Source organism: Miscanthus floridulus, chromosome 18 (genome assembly GCF_019320115.1).
Source record: "Miscanthus floridulus cultivar M001 chromosome 18, ASM1932011v1, whole genome shotgun sequence".
In the NCBI taxonomy this organism is placed as follows: domain Eukaryota; kingdom Viridiplantae; phylum Streptophyta; class Magnoliopsida; order Poales; family Poaceae; genus Miscanthus; species Miscanthus floridulus.
In genome coordinates, this window is record NC_089597.1 from 117062269 (window position 1) to 117082470 (window position 20202).

The window sequence follows — 20202 nt, forward strand, 5'->3', positions numbered from 1 at the left end:
TTGTGCATGAACTGTCATTCACATCACGTCTACATACCTAACACAGTATGCAGCACCCCATAGGAGCATGGATGTTGGGGGAGCCCCATCACTTTCACTAAAATGTGAATCTTGGCTTCTTATGCCAATTTAAGAATTTAATTCTCTATTCACACATTTAGGGGGAGGCTCTACACCCATGGCTCGAAAATCTCAGTATTCATTTCATATCTTTTGTTAGCTCTAAATGGGTTGTCATCAATCACCAAAAAGGGGGAGATTGAAAGTGCAATCAAGCTCTAATTGTGGGTTTTGGTGATAATGACCATACAATTAGAGAACTAATGAGATTTATCGAGATGACAAGCAGGGAATCTATATTCGAGGATGTTACATGAAATGGTGAAGCCCCCAATTATAAATATTGATGGCTTCAAACTCAAAGGATGTTTAAATTCTTTTATATTTTGAATTTGAGTATAAGAAAAGTCGTACTATAAAGGGGGACACAATGCTTAAGCTAATATGTGCTACCAAGTACTCAATCTTACACATACATCCTCAGTTACTCAACCAAGACATCCAACACTTCACTCTTACCCTTAATGTCTTGCCTGGTGCGGCAGTGTTGCACCTGAAAAGAGGCACTGCAGCAGTGTGGCACTACCGTAGTGCGACACTGCCACGACTTAAGTGACCGTTGGGGTTGGGAGTACTTATACCTTTCCACTTCCTCCCCAACGTCTCTCTTCTCTCTCCCACTCATTTAGCTCATCTAAGAATAGAAGAGTGCCCTTCTTTCTCTCCTCCATTGATGACCATGAGCTCCCAAGCATTCTCCCTTGATTTCCCATCAATCCTTGAGAGAAAAAGGTCGCAAACTCAATTAGAGAGCAGATCCTTTGATTCCCCAACTCAAAAGAGCACTTGGTTCACGTTTTGGCCGGAGGTTGTGTTTATTACTCTTGGAGCTTTGCTCCTAGCCGGCTAGAGCATCGCACGTGGAGCTTGCCAACTTGTGTGGCAGCCCTGGGAGGTTTGTAACCATCTCTTGAAGATAGTAAACTCACCCTTCATCTCAAGTGTTGAGTCTCTTGATTTAAGAACGAGGAAGTGTTGCAAAGCCCTAAGCCTTAGTGGCTAACCTCAACAACGTGGACGTAGGAAAGCCTAGGTGGTGAGCTGAACTACGGGTTAAATCATCATGTCAACTTGTGCTTAATTTATATTATTTGCATTTCATATTGTTGTTGAGGTGATTTCTAGGTTTTGTGGTTGATCTACTTGTGTGTTGTGTTCCTACCCCTTCTAGCTCTCGATCTATGAATCTCATACCTGCAGGAACCTAAGAAATTTCTCCGATTCAAGTTTACATTCACTGATTTTGAACTGTGACTCGAAGTTGTCTGCAGGTACTGCAGTGCCGCTATTCTAGCCCGGCAGTGCTGTTGTCCAGCAGTGCCGCTGTTTGGCAGTGCCACAAGGTTAGAGTGGCAGTGCCGCAGGTTGAATTTGATGAAAGTTTGAGTGTTTGTTTTGACAAGCCTATTCACCCCCCTCTAGGCCAACTAGAGATCCTACAGCCCCACGACGTCGGGTTAGCGCGATAGGGGACAGCGGAGCTAGAAGCAGTGGCCGGGAGGTTGCCATGGACAGGGCAGGCCAGTGGGAGGTAGGGACGAGCGTTGCAGCCTTGAGCGCTCATGTTCAAGATCCAACAATCTTGGTTTGTTGCCGGTATGAAAAGAAAAAAAACAAGCACCTCATGTATAGTGTTTCCCTATTTTTCTTTTCTTCTTTCTTCCGGATGGAATATGCCCTTTTTAGTAAAAATGAAATTTTTAAGGACGACAAAAGCTTTGTTGCGGTTTTTATTAGATGGAGAAATAAAAAGAAAGAATGTTCGTCTAGTTTTTTGAATGGAAACCAAGCCTAAAAACCACATAACCAGGAGAGTGTGCCACTCATCCCACACATCTTCAGTACAACGACCAAACAACTACAACTAATAACTTTAAGCCACTACTTATTCAACCTTGAGCCAACTTGATCAAAACGATCCAACTAGCAACTCAACTCACTGACATATAGCAACAACTAAAGCAACTCAGAACATTTCAACCCAGGAACCAACTGTCAAACCAACTTACTCAGATAAACCAACACCGAGCACAACTAACAAACTCGATGTATTGCCGAGCACCACCACCAACATAACTTTGAGCACAATCGTGGCCAGAGGGTAGACTATTGTAGCGAAAGAACGGAGCCGGAAGAGCCTAGCAACACCTTCAGGAAGGAAACAACACTAAAGGCACCGATGGTGCCAGCCCACCATGGGAACGATTTCATTTGCAAATCCTAGCACAGCAGGAGATGTTCAAAAAGGACGTCTCGAATGAGGAAGCAGCGTGTGCAGACACTTTGGTCTAAGCTTTCGCCCTGAGCCCCCTACAAAGGATGGTTGTCCCAAAGGAAAGCGTTGATGATGGCATACGAGCATCACTGCTGATACTGGATACCACCACATGCACCGCGGTTGCCCCCACCACATGCGTAGCAATGGGAATATGTCCATGGACCCACCAAGGATACAGGAAGCAGAGAGATGATGGGGTGGCCACAGTGTCATAGTGCTGACCCACCGTCCCGAGAAGCTACAACACAAAGGCCGACCACCACCCGGGGAAGACTGGCAATGTGCCGGAGACTTGAGCCAACCACACAATTGCATCCACCACCAATGAGGGAACGTCAGATTCGACAGATCCGGCCATGGACCTAGCAAAACTAGCCTTGCACCTTGTGGATCTGACCACTCCGAAGCCAACAAGGCCACTACCACTGAAACAAGGAGCATGTACTAGCGACCACCAAAACGAGGAAGCGAAAGAACACCGCATGTGAAGGGAAAAGGAAGCCTCACCGTTGCCGTCATTGTCGCAGCTCGGGACCTTGGAAGCCGGCTCTGGCGACGACGAGATGCGAGGGCACGTGAGGGGAGGGCGATGGCGCAAGCATCTCGGGTTCACCCGAGCTGCCAGAGAGGATGACGCAAGCGTCGATAGTCATTAAGAATGAAAATCAAGAACAAAGTTCAACGGTATCGACTTAGGGTACGTATAAAAGGCTTTCCATCCACACTTGACTCATGTGAACATCAGACCTAACCACTCACAACCAATTGCACCTCGGAGCATCATGATGGTACTAACTAGCATACATCACAGTTCTTAGATGGAGCCATGCAAAGATAAACAAAAACAAAAGATATTTCATCCATTTTCAAATCTGTTCAAGGCAGACTGTGATGGTGTCTACCTTGAAGAGATCTGAAATGGATGAAAATCTTTTGCTTTTTGTTTGTCTTTGCAAGGCTTCACCTAAGAACTGTGATCTATGTTGGTTAATACCATCATGATGCTCTGTGGTCCAGGTGGTTGAGTGGTTAGGTCTAATGTTCATATGAGTCAAGTGTGGATGTAAATCCTTTTATACGTCCCCTAAGTCGGTACCCTTGAACTTTGTTCTTGATTTCCGTTCTTAACGATTGTCGATGCTCACATCCTCCTTTCAGGTGGCTCGGGTGGACGTGAGATGCCCGCACCATGGCCCTCCGATAACGTGTCCTTGCGTCTTCTCACCGCCAGAGCCGGTTGCTTGGGGTTTCAGGTAGTGGCGATGACAGCGATGGTGATGATTCCTTTCCTCTTCCCCTATTGTGCTCTTTGCATCCCCATTTTGGTGGTCACCAGTCCTTGCTCCTTGTTTTAGTGGTGGTGGCCTTGTTGGCTCTAGGGTGGTCAGATCCACGAGATCCATGGCTAAATCCGCTAGGTCTATGGTCTGATCTGTTGGTTTTGCAGTCGAATTCGGCGTCCCCTCGTTGGTGGTGGATGCATTTGCTTGGCTGTGCAGCCTGTGCTTCGGGTCATGCTTGTCCTCTGTGGCTAGGGGTTGAGACGGCCATGGGGACTCTGCTTGGCTGGCTTGGGTCTTTGTTGCGTCGCTTGTCCTCCTCGGGGCGGTGGTCGGTCTTTAATCTGTACCTTCTCAATGCAGTGGGTCAGCACTACGACACAGTGGCCACCACCCTCGCCTCCCTGCTTCCCGTCTCCTTGGTGGGCCAAGGACATCTTCCCATCATTGCGCGTGCGTGGTGGCGTCCAGTGTCAGCGAGGACACCCCTATGCCATCACTGACACTTTCCTTTGGGACAAGCATCCTTTGTAGGGGGCTCTAGCGGGCCGTGGTGGGTGGGCTGCTAGCTTCAGGTCAAGGCGAAAGCTTCGAAGACGACATTTGCAGATGCGGGTTCCTTGTTGGAGATGTCCTTTTAGTTTCTCTTCTCTTACAATGATGGGATTTGTAGGTGAAAACCTTTCCATAGTGGGCTAGCATCGTTGGCTGCTTTAGCGTCGTTTCCTTTCTAAGGGTGTTGCTAGTTTCCTTTCTAAGGGTGTTGCTAGGCTCTTCCAACTCCGCTATTTCGCTCCTACTGTTTGTCGTCTAGACATGGCAGTGCTCCAACTTGTGTTGATGGTGGTGCTTGGTAACACATTGAATTTTTTAGTTGTGCTCGGTGTTGGTTTGTCCGAGTAAGTTGGTTTGCCAATTGGTTTTTGGTTGAGATGTTCTGAGTTGCTTTAGTTGTTAGCTAGATGTGTGGAGTTGAGTTGCTAGTTGGGTCGTTTTAACTTTTGATCATGTTGGCTCAAGGTTGAGTAAGTAATGGCATGAAGTTGTTAGTTGTTTGGTCGTTGTTCTAGAGTTTTGTGGGAGGAGTGGCACACTCTCCTAGTTGTATGCTTTTGGAGCATAGTTTTTCACTTAAAAAATTTGGCGGACATTTTTTTATTTCTCCATCAAATAAAAATCTCGGCAAAGATTTTTGCCGTTCTTTGAAAAAGAATCCGCTTCTCATGGAAAAGGATACATTCCGGTTCGGAAGAAAGAAAAGAAAAGAAAATGGATCCGGAGTGGTGAATCTGGCCGAACTCGCTAGGCGTAAGAGGCAGGAAGAAGTAGGGGACTTGGCCTTGTCTCCGCCCTGCGCAGCTCTGAGAACCCCGCCGACTCGGAGAAGAATTCGAGACCGATGACGGTCGTTCAGAGCTAACTCGAGCCAACCGACGCGTTGTATAAAAGCCCCCATCCGTGGTTTGCCAAAACTCGCCCCGCGAGACCGCAACTCCACAACTCCACCTGCCCAGCCCAGACACGCATCTGTGGTTTGCGTCGAACGAATCGAATCTCGTCAAAAACCCTCGCCGCCACGGCCATGGCGACGACGTTGGATTTTGCATTGCCTGGCCCGGTGACCAGGAGCTACCGCCTCGTGGTACATCACTACGGGTTCTTGAAGGAGTAGTGCCGCAATGGGCAGCCGATCGAGTTTCCCCCTTTCAAGGCTGGGGATTGCTCCTGGTGCATCTACTACTACCCCAACGGCCGCTCCACCTCCAGCGCAGACTACATCTCAATCTTCATTGCCGGCGCTGGCGGCAGAGCAGTCACCGACGAACCTGTCAAGGCACGAGTTAGTTTCACTTTGCTCGATCGTGCCGGGGAACCCGTGCCTGGTCACTCCTGCTCAGGCGTATGGGAGTACTCTAAACTCGACTGGTACGGCTGCGATCTTTTCATCCACAAGGAGTCTTTGGAGGCGTCGGAGTATCTCGTCGACGACCGCCTCACTATCGAGTGCGTCGTCTCCGTAGAAAGGGCGTACGACTTGCAGCAGCGTCTCTCGTTGGATCCCGACGTCACGTTCCAAGTCGGCGGCGAGGCGTTCAGCGTCCACAGGTGTGTTCTTGCTGCCAAGTCGCCGGTGTTCGAGGCGGAGCTCGCAAGAGAGAGCACCTTGGCAGCAGGGGCTTGCTGCATACACATCGACGATATGCTGCCTCAGGTGTTCAAGAGCGTGCTACATTTTGTGTACACAGATTCGTTGCCGGAGATGACGACGGGGCCAGAAGAAGAGTCGATCATGGCTGAGCACTTGCTGGTAGCCGCGGCCAGGTTCGACATGCAGGAGCTCAAGCTGATTTGCGAGGAGACACTGAGCAGTGACATCAATGTGAATACTGTCACGAAGACATTGGGACTGGCTGTACAACACCACTGCCATATGCTTAGGGACGCCTGCATTGAGTTTCTTGGAGATCCTCCTGTACTCGAGGCGGTCATGGCGACCGACCATGACATACTCGAGCTTGTAGCTAAAAATTGCCCTATGCTTTTGAAGGAGATGTGGGCGTATGAGGATGACCCAATGCAAGATGAGTTGGCCATGTGCTTCTGAGGAATTTGCTGGCAGAAATCTCTCGTAATACGTTTGCTTGCAAATTTAAGAAGTGGGCTTGCTGGCCTGGTGATGACTGATCAACCAATTCAACTACGTTTGCTTACAAAGAAGTGAGCTTCTGAGGAATGTATTAATCTGGAGATCGAGACCTCACTCCAAGTATTACAGTTCTTGTTGTTATATGTATGTGTAGTTCTGTATCCCCAATACGAAAAAGCATGTGCGATGCCCTCTCCTCTGTTTTTTTCTTTCACTCGTATCCCTTGAGTGGCGGGATTCTTCAGACAACGGGTGCCAGAAAATAATGTTTTTATTTTCTAATAATGTCGTGCAGTTATTTTTCATTTAGTCATCCATAATAAGACTTAAGAATTTATTATTGAGTAATCATCATGTTATTTTTGTATATTGGAAATATTGATGGTGAGGCCCCTTTGGTAGCCAATATAGGCGCGTCACAAGATATAATTTCCTTTGAAAATAGAACATTGTGTGCAGGAGTGCACAAAAAAAACTCAGTGAAGAGCTAAAAAAACGACCTCAAAACTGCAACTTTATACCTTCAGGTTTTGCGTTCAGCGAGTCTTGAAAGTTCACTAATACTCGGGCTACAGTTATCTGACAAAGGGACGACTAACGTCCGGGCATCCGGCCCGAGGACACATCCGGACGTAGCTCGGGGCCATCCGATTCGAGGAGCCGTCCGATCCCAGCATAAAACAGAAGAAACAAGCGCACCTATCCCTCCCCCGCATAACGGAGCAGAAGGAGTGCGAGCCCGCGTGTACTCATGGCAGCCCGTCCCCGTCGCGCCGACATCCCACGGGGCTCACGACCTCGGGCGAAAGGGTAAATCACGACTCACAGTGAAAGTATACAACCTCTGCAGACTGTAAAACTGGTATATCAGCCGAGCTCACGGTCACGAGTGGCCTTGGAACATTTATGGAATAGATGATCACTAAGAATTATCTGTTTATGCTATTCATTACTCATGTTTACATTGATCATGTGTTGTACTTTGGGATTGAAACACCTTATTGCTAATCTTATGCTAAAATTGTGACATCTAAAAGTTGAATGCTGTTAAACCTGTGTCAAGCCTTTTGAGCCTCATGAACCCCATGTTACACTTGTGGAGTACGACACATACTTACGCTTGTCAATTTTCATTATTTGGATAAAAATCCCGGATGAGTAACAAATGGCTATAGTAATGATGACTTTCCTGAGTATTACTAGACTTGTGGTCAACCAGTTAACGTCCCTGTGATATAGGGTTTCAACGAGAGAATTTACTTAATACTTCAGCTACATATATGTGAAGACTATGTTCTATTATTTGTGATGTAATAAACACTTATGATGATACTATTCATAATTTGTCGGCTTATGTGTGTGACTGATCTCTGGGCGCACATAAGATTTTGCATCTCATTTTATCTTTAAAATCGGGTGTGACAGATTGGTATCAGAGCCGTGTTGACTGTAGGACGCAAGCCTAGTTAGCAATGGTCGTTTTAGCTTCTTTTGCTTCACTCATTTCATGCTTTCCATCTCATCCTTGTTATTTGCTAAAGTTTTATGCTTCTTTTGCCTCACTCTGTTATGAAAATTATTTGCCTCTACTCTAGCTAAATCTAATTCTGTAGATGTCTCGTGCCAATAAGACCACTCGCATCAGCACCGGAGGCTACTAAGCCACATGAGGAGGAGGAACCCTAGGAACAAGATGTTGATTCGCCAACACCTGTATCTACGCCTGAGCCATTTCAGGAAGAGCCTGAAGAAGAAGAACCCGAAGAAGTGGAGGTCGTCTTATTGTCTGATGAGAAGGAAGACGCTGCTCAAGAGGATGTGCCGATCCCTCCACTGGGATGGACTACGAAGGTCTGGTACAAGCTGGGGTGTGAATCTTCCGTCTCGCACCACCGACTTATGGGGATTCTTCAGACTTACTACGCTGATTGGGATGGAACTGTGGAGTACGTCTGCAATGAGCATACACACCCTATAGAGGACACTTATTGGAAGACCAGGGTGTGCATCTCCATTAGGGATGAACAGAAGGACGCATACTAGCTGGACTCGAACTATGCGCATCACGCTCATTGTGTCACCATGAAAGATAGCATAGAGGATGCAACCGCTATAGCCTGCATGGGTCTCCGTGGTCGTTGCTTTGATGATATGAAGGAGGATCAATATCGCTTTCTCCCTCGCTAGCATCCTGACTTGGGATGGGCAATAATGGACCCTGAAGGCAGTGATCCCACTACTCAAGTGATGGTGAACTATGCCTACGAATTGGTAGACAAGAATCGACGGCTGGAAGATTAGTTGAAGGCACAGGAGGCGACCCTTAAGAGATACCGACAAGTTATAAATGAGCAAAGGTGTGCCTCAACCTGCCAAGGATGTACGAGGAGTTTTCCCATAAATTTCGCCCATAGTTGTTGGAGTCCTTTCTATGTAATAAGACGTCAGTAGAACAGGTCAAGTTGAGTCAAGTCGAGTCTAGAAGTGTGGTGTGAACTTTAGTGTGCCTAGTTGATTTGTTATTATGTTTATGTGTGAGTTGGATCTTTGTAATGAGTGCTGGAACTTTGTGGGCATGTCCGCAAGTTTCATAGTTAAGAATATTAAAGTTTGAGTCAATAAATAAATAGTTGGGTTTGGTACATCTTGTTCTCTCGGATCTATTTTTCGAAGCAGTATGCCCTTATCTCAATGCTAATCTAAATCTACTTGACCAAAAATTATGAAATTTTTATGGGAACAACTAGACTTAAGTATCTTTCCAATTCATCTGGAATCACCCCTACATCCGATCTGGTTTGTGAGATATGGTTGTTTCAAGTTCTGCGCAGTCTGGAGTCTCGAACAGTTTTGGTTATGTCCTATTTTTGAGTAACCTAACGACAGAATCTGGGAATGTGGTCTGAATAAAAGTCGTAGATAATTTCTTAAGCTTTCCAACCATGTAAAGCACATCTCTTTTGGATATCTGGAACTCGAGATATGGCTGTTTTAATGAGCTGCTGATGTTGGAACTCGTCTAGAAAATTTTCAGAATGTATTCTATATCTCTATAAGTGCATATAAGTTGGAAATCTCTAAATTTGAATATTTCTGTTGGATGTCAGATGTCTGGAAGAGGAAGAGGCCGAGGTCATGGTGGTGTTCCCCCACATCCACCACCACCACCGCCACCGACAATTGAGCAACTTCTGGCAGTGTAGACACAGCATATGCAAGCTCTGGTTCAGAATCAGCAGAATCAACCGATTGGTGGAGCACCGCGTGACAAGCATGGTGAATTCTTGAAGGGCCGTCCTCCGGTGTTCTCTCATGCCACTGATCCACTAGAAGCAGATGATTGGCTTCGTGTAGTAGAAAAGCAACTCAACATAGCGTAGTGTGATGATCAGCAGAAGGTGTTGTACGCGTCAGGATAACTCCAAAGAGAAGCTCAAGATTGGTGGGAGTCATTCGAGTATGGACGTCCTGCTAATGCTCCTCCTATCACCTAGCAGGAATTTACAGAGAATTTTATATCCTACCACATACCTGAAGGATTGATAGAGCTCAAGCAGGAAGAATTCCAAGCTCTGAAATAGGGATCTATGTCCGTAGCTGAGTATCTTGACAAGCTTGCTCAGTTGTCATGTTACGCTCTAAATGAGGTGGCTGATGATGCGGATAAGCAATGCCGTTTTCTCAAGGGTCTGTATGACGGTCTGCAACTCCAGCTTATGTCCAATACATACCCCAAATTTCAAACATTGGTAAATCGCGCCATTGTTATTGACAATAAGCGCAAAGAGATGGAGGCCAAGAAGAGGAGGCTTCAGGGTCAGGCCTCTGGAAGTAATACTCTTCCGTGCACCAACCCTCAGCAAGGCTTCCAACAGAGGTACCAAGGACCACCCAATCAGAGGAATCATGGCCAGTACCCTCAGCACAACCCGAACCAGCAACGTCCACCATACCAGCAGCAGAATGACAATCAACGTCCTCAGCAGCAGAATGGTCAACAGACACCACAACAGGGAGCACCTAACAACACTCCCATGAAGACTAGTGCCCCTAGCACTCCGAACAAGTGTTTCTGCTATGGTAAAGAGGGACACCTGTCTTATAATTGTCCTGAGAAGCCAAACCAGCAGACCCCACAGAGGCAGAATTGTTATCAGAAGCTAGCGCCCAACACAGGAAAGGTGAATCATGTGTCTACTGAGACGATGCTTGCTTTACCAGAAGTCATGCTCAATACGTTCGATGTTAACTCAACTCCTACCACTGTTCTTTTTTATTCTGGAGCTTCGCATTCATTCATATCACAAGCATTTGTTAGAAATAATAGCATCCCCTTATGTGCCATAAAACATCCTATATTAGTAAGCTCACTAGGAGGTAGTATGCAAGCTTCTTATCGTTGCCTTCCAACTAGTCTATCCTTAAGGGGGTAGAGTTTAAAGTGAGCCCCATTATGCTGAGAACATCTGGCATTGATGTGATTCTGGGTATGGATTGGATGATGCAACAACAAGCAGTGATTCAGTGTAAGGAGAAGGTAGTTGCTGTGACCACACCGAATGGGGATAGGATCAGTGTTGATGTTGTAGTGTAGAAGCAGTCGACAACCACAATGAACCAGCTTGATGATTACGTCAACAAGGAGGACCCAATAGTGGATGAGTTTCCGGATGTGTTCCCCGATGATTTGCCAGGTATGCCACCTGACCGTAACATTGAGTTTATTATTGAATTATTACCTGGAACTGTACCTATAGCTAAGTGTCCATATAGAATGGGGGTTAATGAACTAGAAGAACTTAAGAAACAAATAAAGGAGTTGCAGGAGAAAGGTTTCATTCGTCCTAGTTCGTCACCTTGGGTTGCACCAGTTATATTTGTAGACAAGAAGAATGGTACCCAGAGAATGTGTGTTGATTATCGGTCACTAAATGAGGTTACTATCAAGAACAAGTATCCGTTGCCTAGAATTGATGACTTGTTTGATCAGTTGAGAGGTGCTTGTGTTTTCTCCAAGATTGATCTTCGTTCTGGTTAGCATTAGTTGAAGATTCGTGCAACTGACATACCCAAGACAACCTTTACTATGAGGTATGGCTTGTATGAGTATACCGTTATGTCCTTTGGTTTGACCAATGCACCTGCATACTTTATGTACTTGTTTAACAAGGTGTTCATGGAATTTTTGGATAAGTTTGTGGTGGTATTTATCGATGATATATTGGTATTCTCTAAAATTGAAGAAGAGCATGCTGAACGTCTAAGGTTGATCTTGCAGAAGCTCAGGGAACACAAATTGTATGCTAAGCGAAGTAAGTGTGAGTTTTGGTTGAAGAAAGTTTCTTTCCTATGCCAAGTTGTCTCTAATGGTGAAATAGTGGTAGATCCAAGCAAGGTGAGAGATGTGTTGAATTGGAAACCACCAACCGATGTGGGAGAGATTCGTAGTTTCTTGGGATTGGCTGGATACTTTAGAAGGTTCATAGAAGGTTTTTCTAAACTTGCCAAGCCTATGATAGCTCTGTTGGACAAAAATGCTAAGTTTGTGTGGTCCGAGAAGTGCCAGGCTAACTTTGAAGAATTGAAGAAGAGGTTGACTACCACCCTAGTGTTGGTTTTGCCAGATTTGGGCAAGAGCTTTTTGATCTATTATGATGCATGTCATCAAGGTCTCAGATGTGTTCTTATGCAAGAAGGAAGAGTAGTGGCCTATGCATCCCGACAGTTGAGAAAGCATGAGCTAAACTATCCTACTCATGATTTGGAGTTAGCAGCAGTGGTTCATGCTTTGAAAATATGGAGACACTATCTTATCGGACATAAGAGTGATATTTATACTGATCACAAGTGTCTAAAGTACATTTTCACTCAGATAGATCTGAATATGAGACAACATCGATGGTTGGAGTTGATTAAAGATTATGATCTAGAGGTACACTATCATCCCGGAAAGGCGAATGTTGTTGCCGATGCTCTTAGCAGAAAGAGTTATGCCAATGAGGTGCAAGTGGCACCTATGTCAAGTGAGTTGTGTGTTGAATTTGAGACTAAATTTGGGCTTTGTCACTAATGAAGTGGAGTTGGTGTTGGAGCCTAAACTGGAGCAAGAAATACGTAAGGGCCAGTTACACGATGCAAATTTGAAAGAAATAGCGGAAAACATAGTGATTGGTAAGGCACTAGGATTCCGTATGGATGATAATGGAACTTTGTGGTTTGGGAAAAGAATATGTGTGCCTAAGAATAAGGCTATACGAGATGCAATTCTTCGTGAGGCACATGAGTTTGCTTACTCTATTCATTCCGGGAGTACCAAAATGTACTTGGATTTGAAGGAGAAGTATTGGTGGTACAGGCTAAAAAGAGATGTTGTTGAATATGTTGCTTTATGTGATACATGTTAGAGAGTCAAAGCTAAACATCAAAGACCTGCAGGATTATTACAGCCAATGAAGATACATGAGTGGAAGTAGGAAGAAGTTGGTATGGATTTTATTGTTGGGTTACCACGTACTCTGAGAGGCTACGATTCAATATAGGTGATAGTGGATCGGTTAACTAAAGTGACTCATTTCTTACCGGTCAAGACTACCTATACTGGACCCCAATTGGCTACATTATATATGTAAAGAATAGTGTGTCTATATGGAGTTCTCAAGAAAATTGTGTCTAATCGAGGTACTCAATTTACATATTATTTTTGGCAGCAAGTACATAGTTCGTTGGGAACAAAGTTGAATTTTAGTACAACATATCATCCTCAGACAGATGGACAAACTGAGAGGATTAATCAGATATTAGGGGACATGTTGAGAGCTTGTGTATTGCAGTATGGTACAAGTTGGGACAAGAGTTTGCCTTATGCAGAGTTCCCATATAACAATAGTTATCAGAAGAGTCTCAATATGGCACATTTCAAAGCTTTGTATGGACGAAAGCATAGAACCCTGTTGTTTTAGAATCAAACGGGAGAAACACAAGTGTTCGGACCAGATGTTTTGAGAGACGTAGAAGAGAAAGTAAGGATGATTAGAGATAACTTGAGGGTAGCACAGTCCCAACAGAAGAGTTATGCTGATACTCGGAGAAGAGAATTAGTTTTTGAAATAGGAGACTATGTTTATCTGAAGGTGTCACCTATGAGAAGTGTGAGAAGATTTAACATGAAAGGAAAGTTAGCACCAAGATATATTAGACCTTTCAAGATTTTAGAGAGATGTGGTGAAGTAGCTTATCAGTTGAAATTGCCTGAGAGTTTGTCAGGTGTACATGATGTGTTCTATGTGTCACAATTAAAGAAGTGTTTGTGTGTACTAGAGGAGCAGATACCATTAGAGGAGCTTACGGTTAAGGAAGATCTTACATATGAGGAATTTCCGGTAAGGATTTTGGAGACAGTAGAAAGAGTTACAAGGAGCCGAGTTATAAAGATGTATAAAGTTCAGTGAAATCAGTATATAAAAGATGAGGCTACATGGGAAAGAGAAGAGGATTTGAGAAAAACATACCCATAGCTTTTTGAGTAAGCATCATCGGAATCTCGAGGACGAGATTCATTTTAAGGGGGTAGAATTGTAACACCCTAAATTTTCATTATTTTTAAATACGTAAATTGATTTAATTATGCAATAGTGTGTGCATGCACATAGAAAAAATAATAAATTTTTATCAAATTAAAATCAAATATAAGGTATACAAACATGTATATGCATTCATGCTGCTGCATAGTATTTTTGAATTGTGTGGTTTGAAATCAAACTTCAAGTTGATTTGAATTTGCATTTCAAAATTTGTTTGGAAAATTAGTTTAGAAAATGAAAAAGGAAAACTTACTCCCTCCCTAGGTTTCGGCCCAGTCGGCCTACTCTTCCCATCGGCCCGGTCGCCTCACTCCCGCTCTTGGGCCGCCCGCATTGTCCATTTTTTTAGCGTGGCCCATTTTCCTCTTCTCTCACTCGGGCGTTGGCCTAGCTTCGCCCGTAGCCTAGCTCAGCAGGCAACGCGCCCGTGTGCTCCTTCACCCTCTCTAACAGCCTAGGCCCGCCTATCAGGATCTTCCCCTTCCTCTATCACGTGTCCGAGCCGGACACCGCCTCCGCCGTCAGCGAGTCCCCGCCGTCTATGCTTCGCCTAACCGTCTCATAAAAATCAGATGCCCACCTCATTCCGCGCCTATCTCGAGCTACAGAGCCGCAGCTGCCATCGCATCGCACTGAGACTCGATAACCCTAGTGCCACCGCCAACGCCGTCCACTTCATCAAGCCGCACGCCGCCGCAGTCCCGCCTACGTTCGTGAAAAGTCTTTCGGTGGGTCCGCCGTAATCTCCTCTCTCTCCCTGTGCTCTTGCTTCGTTCAATGATGATCCGTAGATCGTCTTCCATGAGCTCCACCCACTTCCGGCCATGGCGCCGCCGTCGGACCTCGCTGTCGGCTAGCCAGCGTCGTCACTTCCCCCTCCCGAACCAATCTCGGCCGCTCAAATCTAATCCAACGGTGGAGATCAGCCGATACCCCTTCGCTGTGAAATTTGCAAAAAAGGCCCTTATAGCTATTTAGATCTCAACCTGTCGTCCCTGGTTTGTTTTAAAAGGACCCTTGTCTTTTCTTTTAATAATGCCCGCAGTCCTCGGCCAGATTTAAAAATCAGGTTTTATTTATTTTAATTTGAAAATCAAGTTTCCTCTATTTACAAGATTGCCACTATCTTCTATAGGCCATAAAATCTCCGTTTTAACTCCGATTTGATCCATTCAACTCGTGTTAGGTTTGGAATTCCATAATCTACATGTTCATACTACTGTTAAATATGTTTTCAACTTTTAAAATTCGAAGTTAGATTTAATCTATTATTTTACTAAAGAAAATCTTGTTTAATTCATAACTTCTTTGTTTTAACTCCAATTTTTGTGATCTTCGTGTCTGTATGTTCGTAGTGAGACGTAGATTTGTTTTATAAACTTTTCATCTTGATTTTATGCTGATTGGTATACTATTCTAATCTATAGCTTTTGTTTGCTATGCATGAATGTTTCTGGATGCTTGTCTGTTGCTGTAATTATCGAGTATAGACGGTGAGTAATTCGTGGGAGACCAAGAGTATTACTTTGATGAGTAGGATCAATAGAAGCATTTTGTTCAAGGCAAGTATAGCATGGGATTATCCTTGTTTCCTATTCACCTTAATACCTTTAATTCATGTTTCATGTGTCACCTTGATAGTGATTCCCTTGAATTGAACTTATACCTTGTCTCCTATGGGATTTGCATTGGGTAGCTTCACTGGTGCTCAATTAAACCATGATCTTGTAACTTGACTAATGGTATATGCAATAAACATTAAAACATGATTTTTTAGCAACATAGAACCAGGGGGCTAGAGCATTGGGCTGTTTTTATGGTGCTCTAGATTCCTCTCCCTAAGGACTTATCTGTAAGTGATCATTCGGGACTTACAGTACAGCTGTGAGGGCTATATGGCTCTGGCTTTAGCTCAGTATGAGGACATTTTCTAACTTATTAGTGGTTACCATCATTAGCATAAGAATGGCTTGATGAATCGAGTATAGTGCGGCCTCTGTCCCCATGAGTATAGGTTGCGCGTCAATGTTCCATCGGGAAGGGGGCTCTACATCTGTTTGCCGAGTGAATCTAATGGCCCTAACTTGTTAGATGAACCTCTGAAAGGCTTCATAGTGAACCCTACCAACCTTCCTTGGTAGTGGGTTAAGAGGCTCGCGACCTCGAGCGAAAGGGTAAATCATGACTCACGGTGAAAGTGTACAACATCTGCAGAGTGTAAAACTGGTATATCAGCCGAGCTCACGGTGAAAAGTGGACTAGGAACATTTATGGAATAGATGATCACTAAGAATTATCTGTTTATGCTATTTATTACTAATGTTTACATTGATCATGTGTTTTACTTTGGGATTGAAACACCTTGTTGCTACTCTTATACTAAGATTGTGACAACTAAAAGTTGAATGCTGTTAAACCTGTGTCAAGCCTTTTGAGCCTCATAAACCCCATGTTACACTTGTTGAGTATGACACGTACTTACGCTTGTTTATTTTTATTATTTGGATAAAAATTCCAGATGGGTAACAGATGTCTATGGTAATGATGACTTTCCTGAAAATTATTAGACTTGTGGTTAACCAGTTGATGTCCATGTGATATGGAGATTCTACGAGAGAATTTACTTAATACTTCCGCTACATATATGTGAAGACTACGTTCTATTATTCGTGATGTAATAAACACTTGTGATGATACTTTTCATAATTTGTCGGCTTATGTGTGTGACTGATCTCTGGGCGCACATAAGATTTTGCATCACATTTTATCCTTAAAATCGGGTGTGACAGTTTGTCTGAGTAAGTTGGTTTGCCAATTGGTTTTGGGTTGAGATCACTACCGGAGACCGGCTCTTTGCCGAGTGCCAGGTGGTTTGCCGAGTGTTGTTTTTCGGGCACTCGGCAAAGACGCTTTTGCCGAGTGTTTTTTTTGACACTCGGCAAAGAGGCTATTTGCCGAGTGTTTTTTTTAACACTCGACAAAGAGTCTCTTTGCCGAGTGTTTTTTTTGACACTCGGCAAAGAGCTTCTTTGCCGAGTGTTTTTTTTACACTCGGCAAAGAAAATTTCAAAGCACATTTTGAAGCAGTAAATTAATTCAAATAAAAAAATTTTCAACTACAAAGTTGTATAACTCATCAAGATGTACAATGTTTGTTTTGGTATTTTCTTCATACGACAAAGTAAAAATAAATTTGTTCACAAATCTAACATATCTCTCTTGTAGTTTATGAAACTACAAGAGAGATATATAAGATTTGTGAACAATGTTAGAACGACCATGTCAGATGAACAGATGACCAAACAACCAAAATAAACTTTGTAGATCTCAAAAAGTTATGAAACTTTGTAATTGGCAACTTTTTGATTTGAAAACATCTTGACATGCAAAACTGTGTTTGAATTTCAAAATTTTAAAATTCGAACTTTTCAAACGACCTCGGATGAAAAAACAACCAAAATAAACTCTGTAGATCTCGAAAAGTTATGAAACATTGTAGTTGATAACTTTTTTGATTTGAAAACATCTTGTCATGCAAAACTGTGTTTGAATTTCAAAATTTTAAAATTCAAATTTTGTAAACGACCTCGGATGGAAAAACTTCCTAAACTAAAAGTGTAGATCTCGAAAAGTTATGAAACTTTGTAGTTTATAACTTTTTGATTTGAAAACATCTTGTCATGCAAAACTGTGTTTGAATTTCAAAATTTTAAAATTCAAATTTTGTAAACGACCTCGGATGGAAAAACTTCCTAAACTAAAAGTGTAGATCTCGAAAAGTTATGAAACTTTGTAGTTTATAACTTTTTTATTTGAATTCGTTTAGGGCCTCAAACATGCAATTTACACTCGGTTTAGTATAATATATTGTGAACTAAAACGGAATCCAGACACAAGTGAGAATGTGGTGTAGTGGTAGAGGAGGTACGTGCACAGCGGGAGGTCTCGGGTTCGAATCGCGTCGGCCGCGTAGCCATGAAATTCACACGAAAAATGTCGTAGATGGGTGGACGATGGGTGGGCGCTGGCTGGTGGGGGCCTCCATCGATAAAAAAAATTCCATTTTTTTGGGTAAAAATTCCTATTTTTTTCGGGTTTTTTTCGGTTTCAACTTTAACGAGTGTCGGGCACTCGGCAAAGTTGGCTTTGCCGTCACTGTTTTTGACGAGTGCTGTTCGCCGAGTGTTACACTCGGCGAACCTTTTGCCGAGTGTTTTATGTCTTTTGCCGAGTATTTCGGGCACTCGGCAAACTCAAGGAGTCCGGTAGTGGATGTTCTGAGTTGCTTTAGTTGTTAGCTAGATATCAGTGGAGTTGAGTTGCTAGTTGGGTCTTTTTAACTTTTGATCATGTTGGCTCAAGGTTGAGTAAGTAATGGCATGGAGTTGTTAGTTGTTCTAGAGTTGTGTGGGAGGAGTGACGCACTCTACCGGTTATATGCTTTTTGGGCACGGTTTTTCACTTAAAAAATTTGACGAAGATTTTTTTATTTCTCCGTCAAATAAAAATCTCGGCAAAGATTTTTGCCGTTCTTTGAGAAAGAATCCGCTTCTCATGGAAAAGGGTACATTCCGGTTCGGAAGAAAGAAAAGAAAAGAAAATGGATCCGGAGTGGTGAATCTGGCCGAACTCGCTAGGCGTAAGAGGCAGGAAGAAGTAGCGGACTTGGCCTTGTCTCCGCCCCTGATGCGGCGTGCCGTGTGCCTCTTCAGGAGCGGGAAGCAATGCGCAGCTCTGAGAACCCCGCCGACTCCGAGAAGAATTCGAGTCCGATGACGGTCGTTCAGAGGTAATTCGAGCCAACCGACGCGTTGTATAAAAGCCCCCATCCGTGGTTTGCCAAAACTCGCCCCGCGAGACCGCAACTCCACAACTCCACCTGCCCAGCCCAGACACGCATCTGTGGTTTGCGTCGAACGAATCGAATCTCGTCAAAAACCCTCGCCGCCACGGCCATGGCGACGACGTTGGATTTTGCATCGCCTGGCCCGGTGACCAGGAGCTACCGGCTCGTGGTACATCACTACGGGTTCTTGAAGGAGCAGTGCCGCAATGGGCATCCGATCGAGTTTCCCCCTTTCAAGGCTGGGGATTGCTCCTGGTGCATCTACTACTACCCCAACGGCCGCTCCACCTCCAGCGCAGACTACATCTCAATCTTCATTGCCGGAGCTGGCGGCAGAGCAGTCACCGACGAACCTGTCAAGGCACGAGTTAGTTTCACTTTGCTCGATCGTGCCGGGGAACCCGTGCCTGGTCACTCCTGCTCAGGCGTATGTGAGTACTCTAAACTCGACTGGTACGGCTGCGATCTTTTCATCCACAAGGAGTCTTTGGAGGCGTCGGAGTATCTCGTCGACGACCGCCTCACTATCGAGTGCGTCGTCTCCGTAGAAAGGGCGTACGACTTGCAGCAGCGTCTCTCGTTGGATCCCGACGTCACGTTCCAAGTCGGCGGCGAGGCGTTCAGCGTCCACAGGTGTGTTCTTGCTGCCAAGTCGCCGGTGTTGGAGGCGGAGCTCGCAAGAGAGAGCACCTTGGCAGCAGGGGCTTGCTGCATACACATCGACGATATGCTGCCTCAGGTGTTCAAGAGCGTGCTACATTTTGTGTACACAGATTCGTTGCCGGAGATGACGACGGGGCCAGAAGAAGAGTCGATCATGGCTGAGCATTTGCTGGTAGCCGCGGCCAGGTTCGACATGCAGGAGCTCAAGCTGATTTGCGAGGAGATACTGAGCAGTGACATCAATGTGAATACTGTCACGAAGACATTGGGACTGGCTGTACAACACCACTGCCATATGCTTAGGGACGCCTGCATTGAGTTTCTTGGAGATCCTCCTGTACTCGAGGCGGTCATGGCGACCGACCATGACATACTCGAGCTTGTGGCTAAAAATTGCCCTATGCTTTTGAAGGAGATGTGGGCGTATGAGGATGACCCAATGCAAGATGAGTTGGCCATGTGCTTCTGAGGAATTTGCTGGCAGAAATCTCTCGTAATACGTTTGCTTGCAAATTTAGGAAGTGGGCTTGCTGGCCTGGTGATGACTGATCAACCAATTCAACTACGTTTGCTTACAAAGAAGTAAGCTTCTGAGGAATGTATTAAGCTGGAGATCGAGACCTCACTCCAAGTATTACAGTTCTTGTTGTTATATGCATTCTGTATCCCCAATACGAAAAAGCATGTGCGATGCCCTCTCCTCTGTTTTTTCTTTCACTCGTATCCTGGCAGGAGTCTTCAGACAACGGGTGCGAGAAAATAATGTTTTTATTTTCTAATAATGTCAT

At 44.5% G+C, this 20202-nt stretch overlaps 2 protein-coding genes across 2 annotated transcripts; both read left to right on the top strand.

Moving 5' to 3' along the window:
- The first annotated feature begins 5260 nt into the window (after window positions 1–5260).
- Window positions 5261–6283, top strand: LOC136524449 (BTB/POZ and MATH domain-containing protein 2-like). Its single transcript, XM_066517822.1, has 2 exons — window positions 5261–5320; window positions 5366–6283. Exons 1-2 carry the CDS (start codon window positions 5261–5263, stop codon window positions 6281–6283), a joined length of 978 nt encoding a protein of 325 aa, XP_066373919.1.
- A 12577-nt stretch (window positions 6284–18860) lies between these two features.
- Window positions 18861–19883, top strand: LOC136524450 (BTB/POZ and MATH domain-containing protein 2-like). The gene has a single exon (XM_066517823.1). The coding sequence runs from the start codon at window positions 18861–18863 to the stop codon at window positions 19881–19883; it is 1023 nt and encodes a 340-aa protein (XP_066373920.1).
- Window positions 19884–20202: the final 319 nt, after the last annotated feature.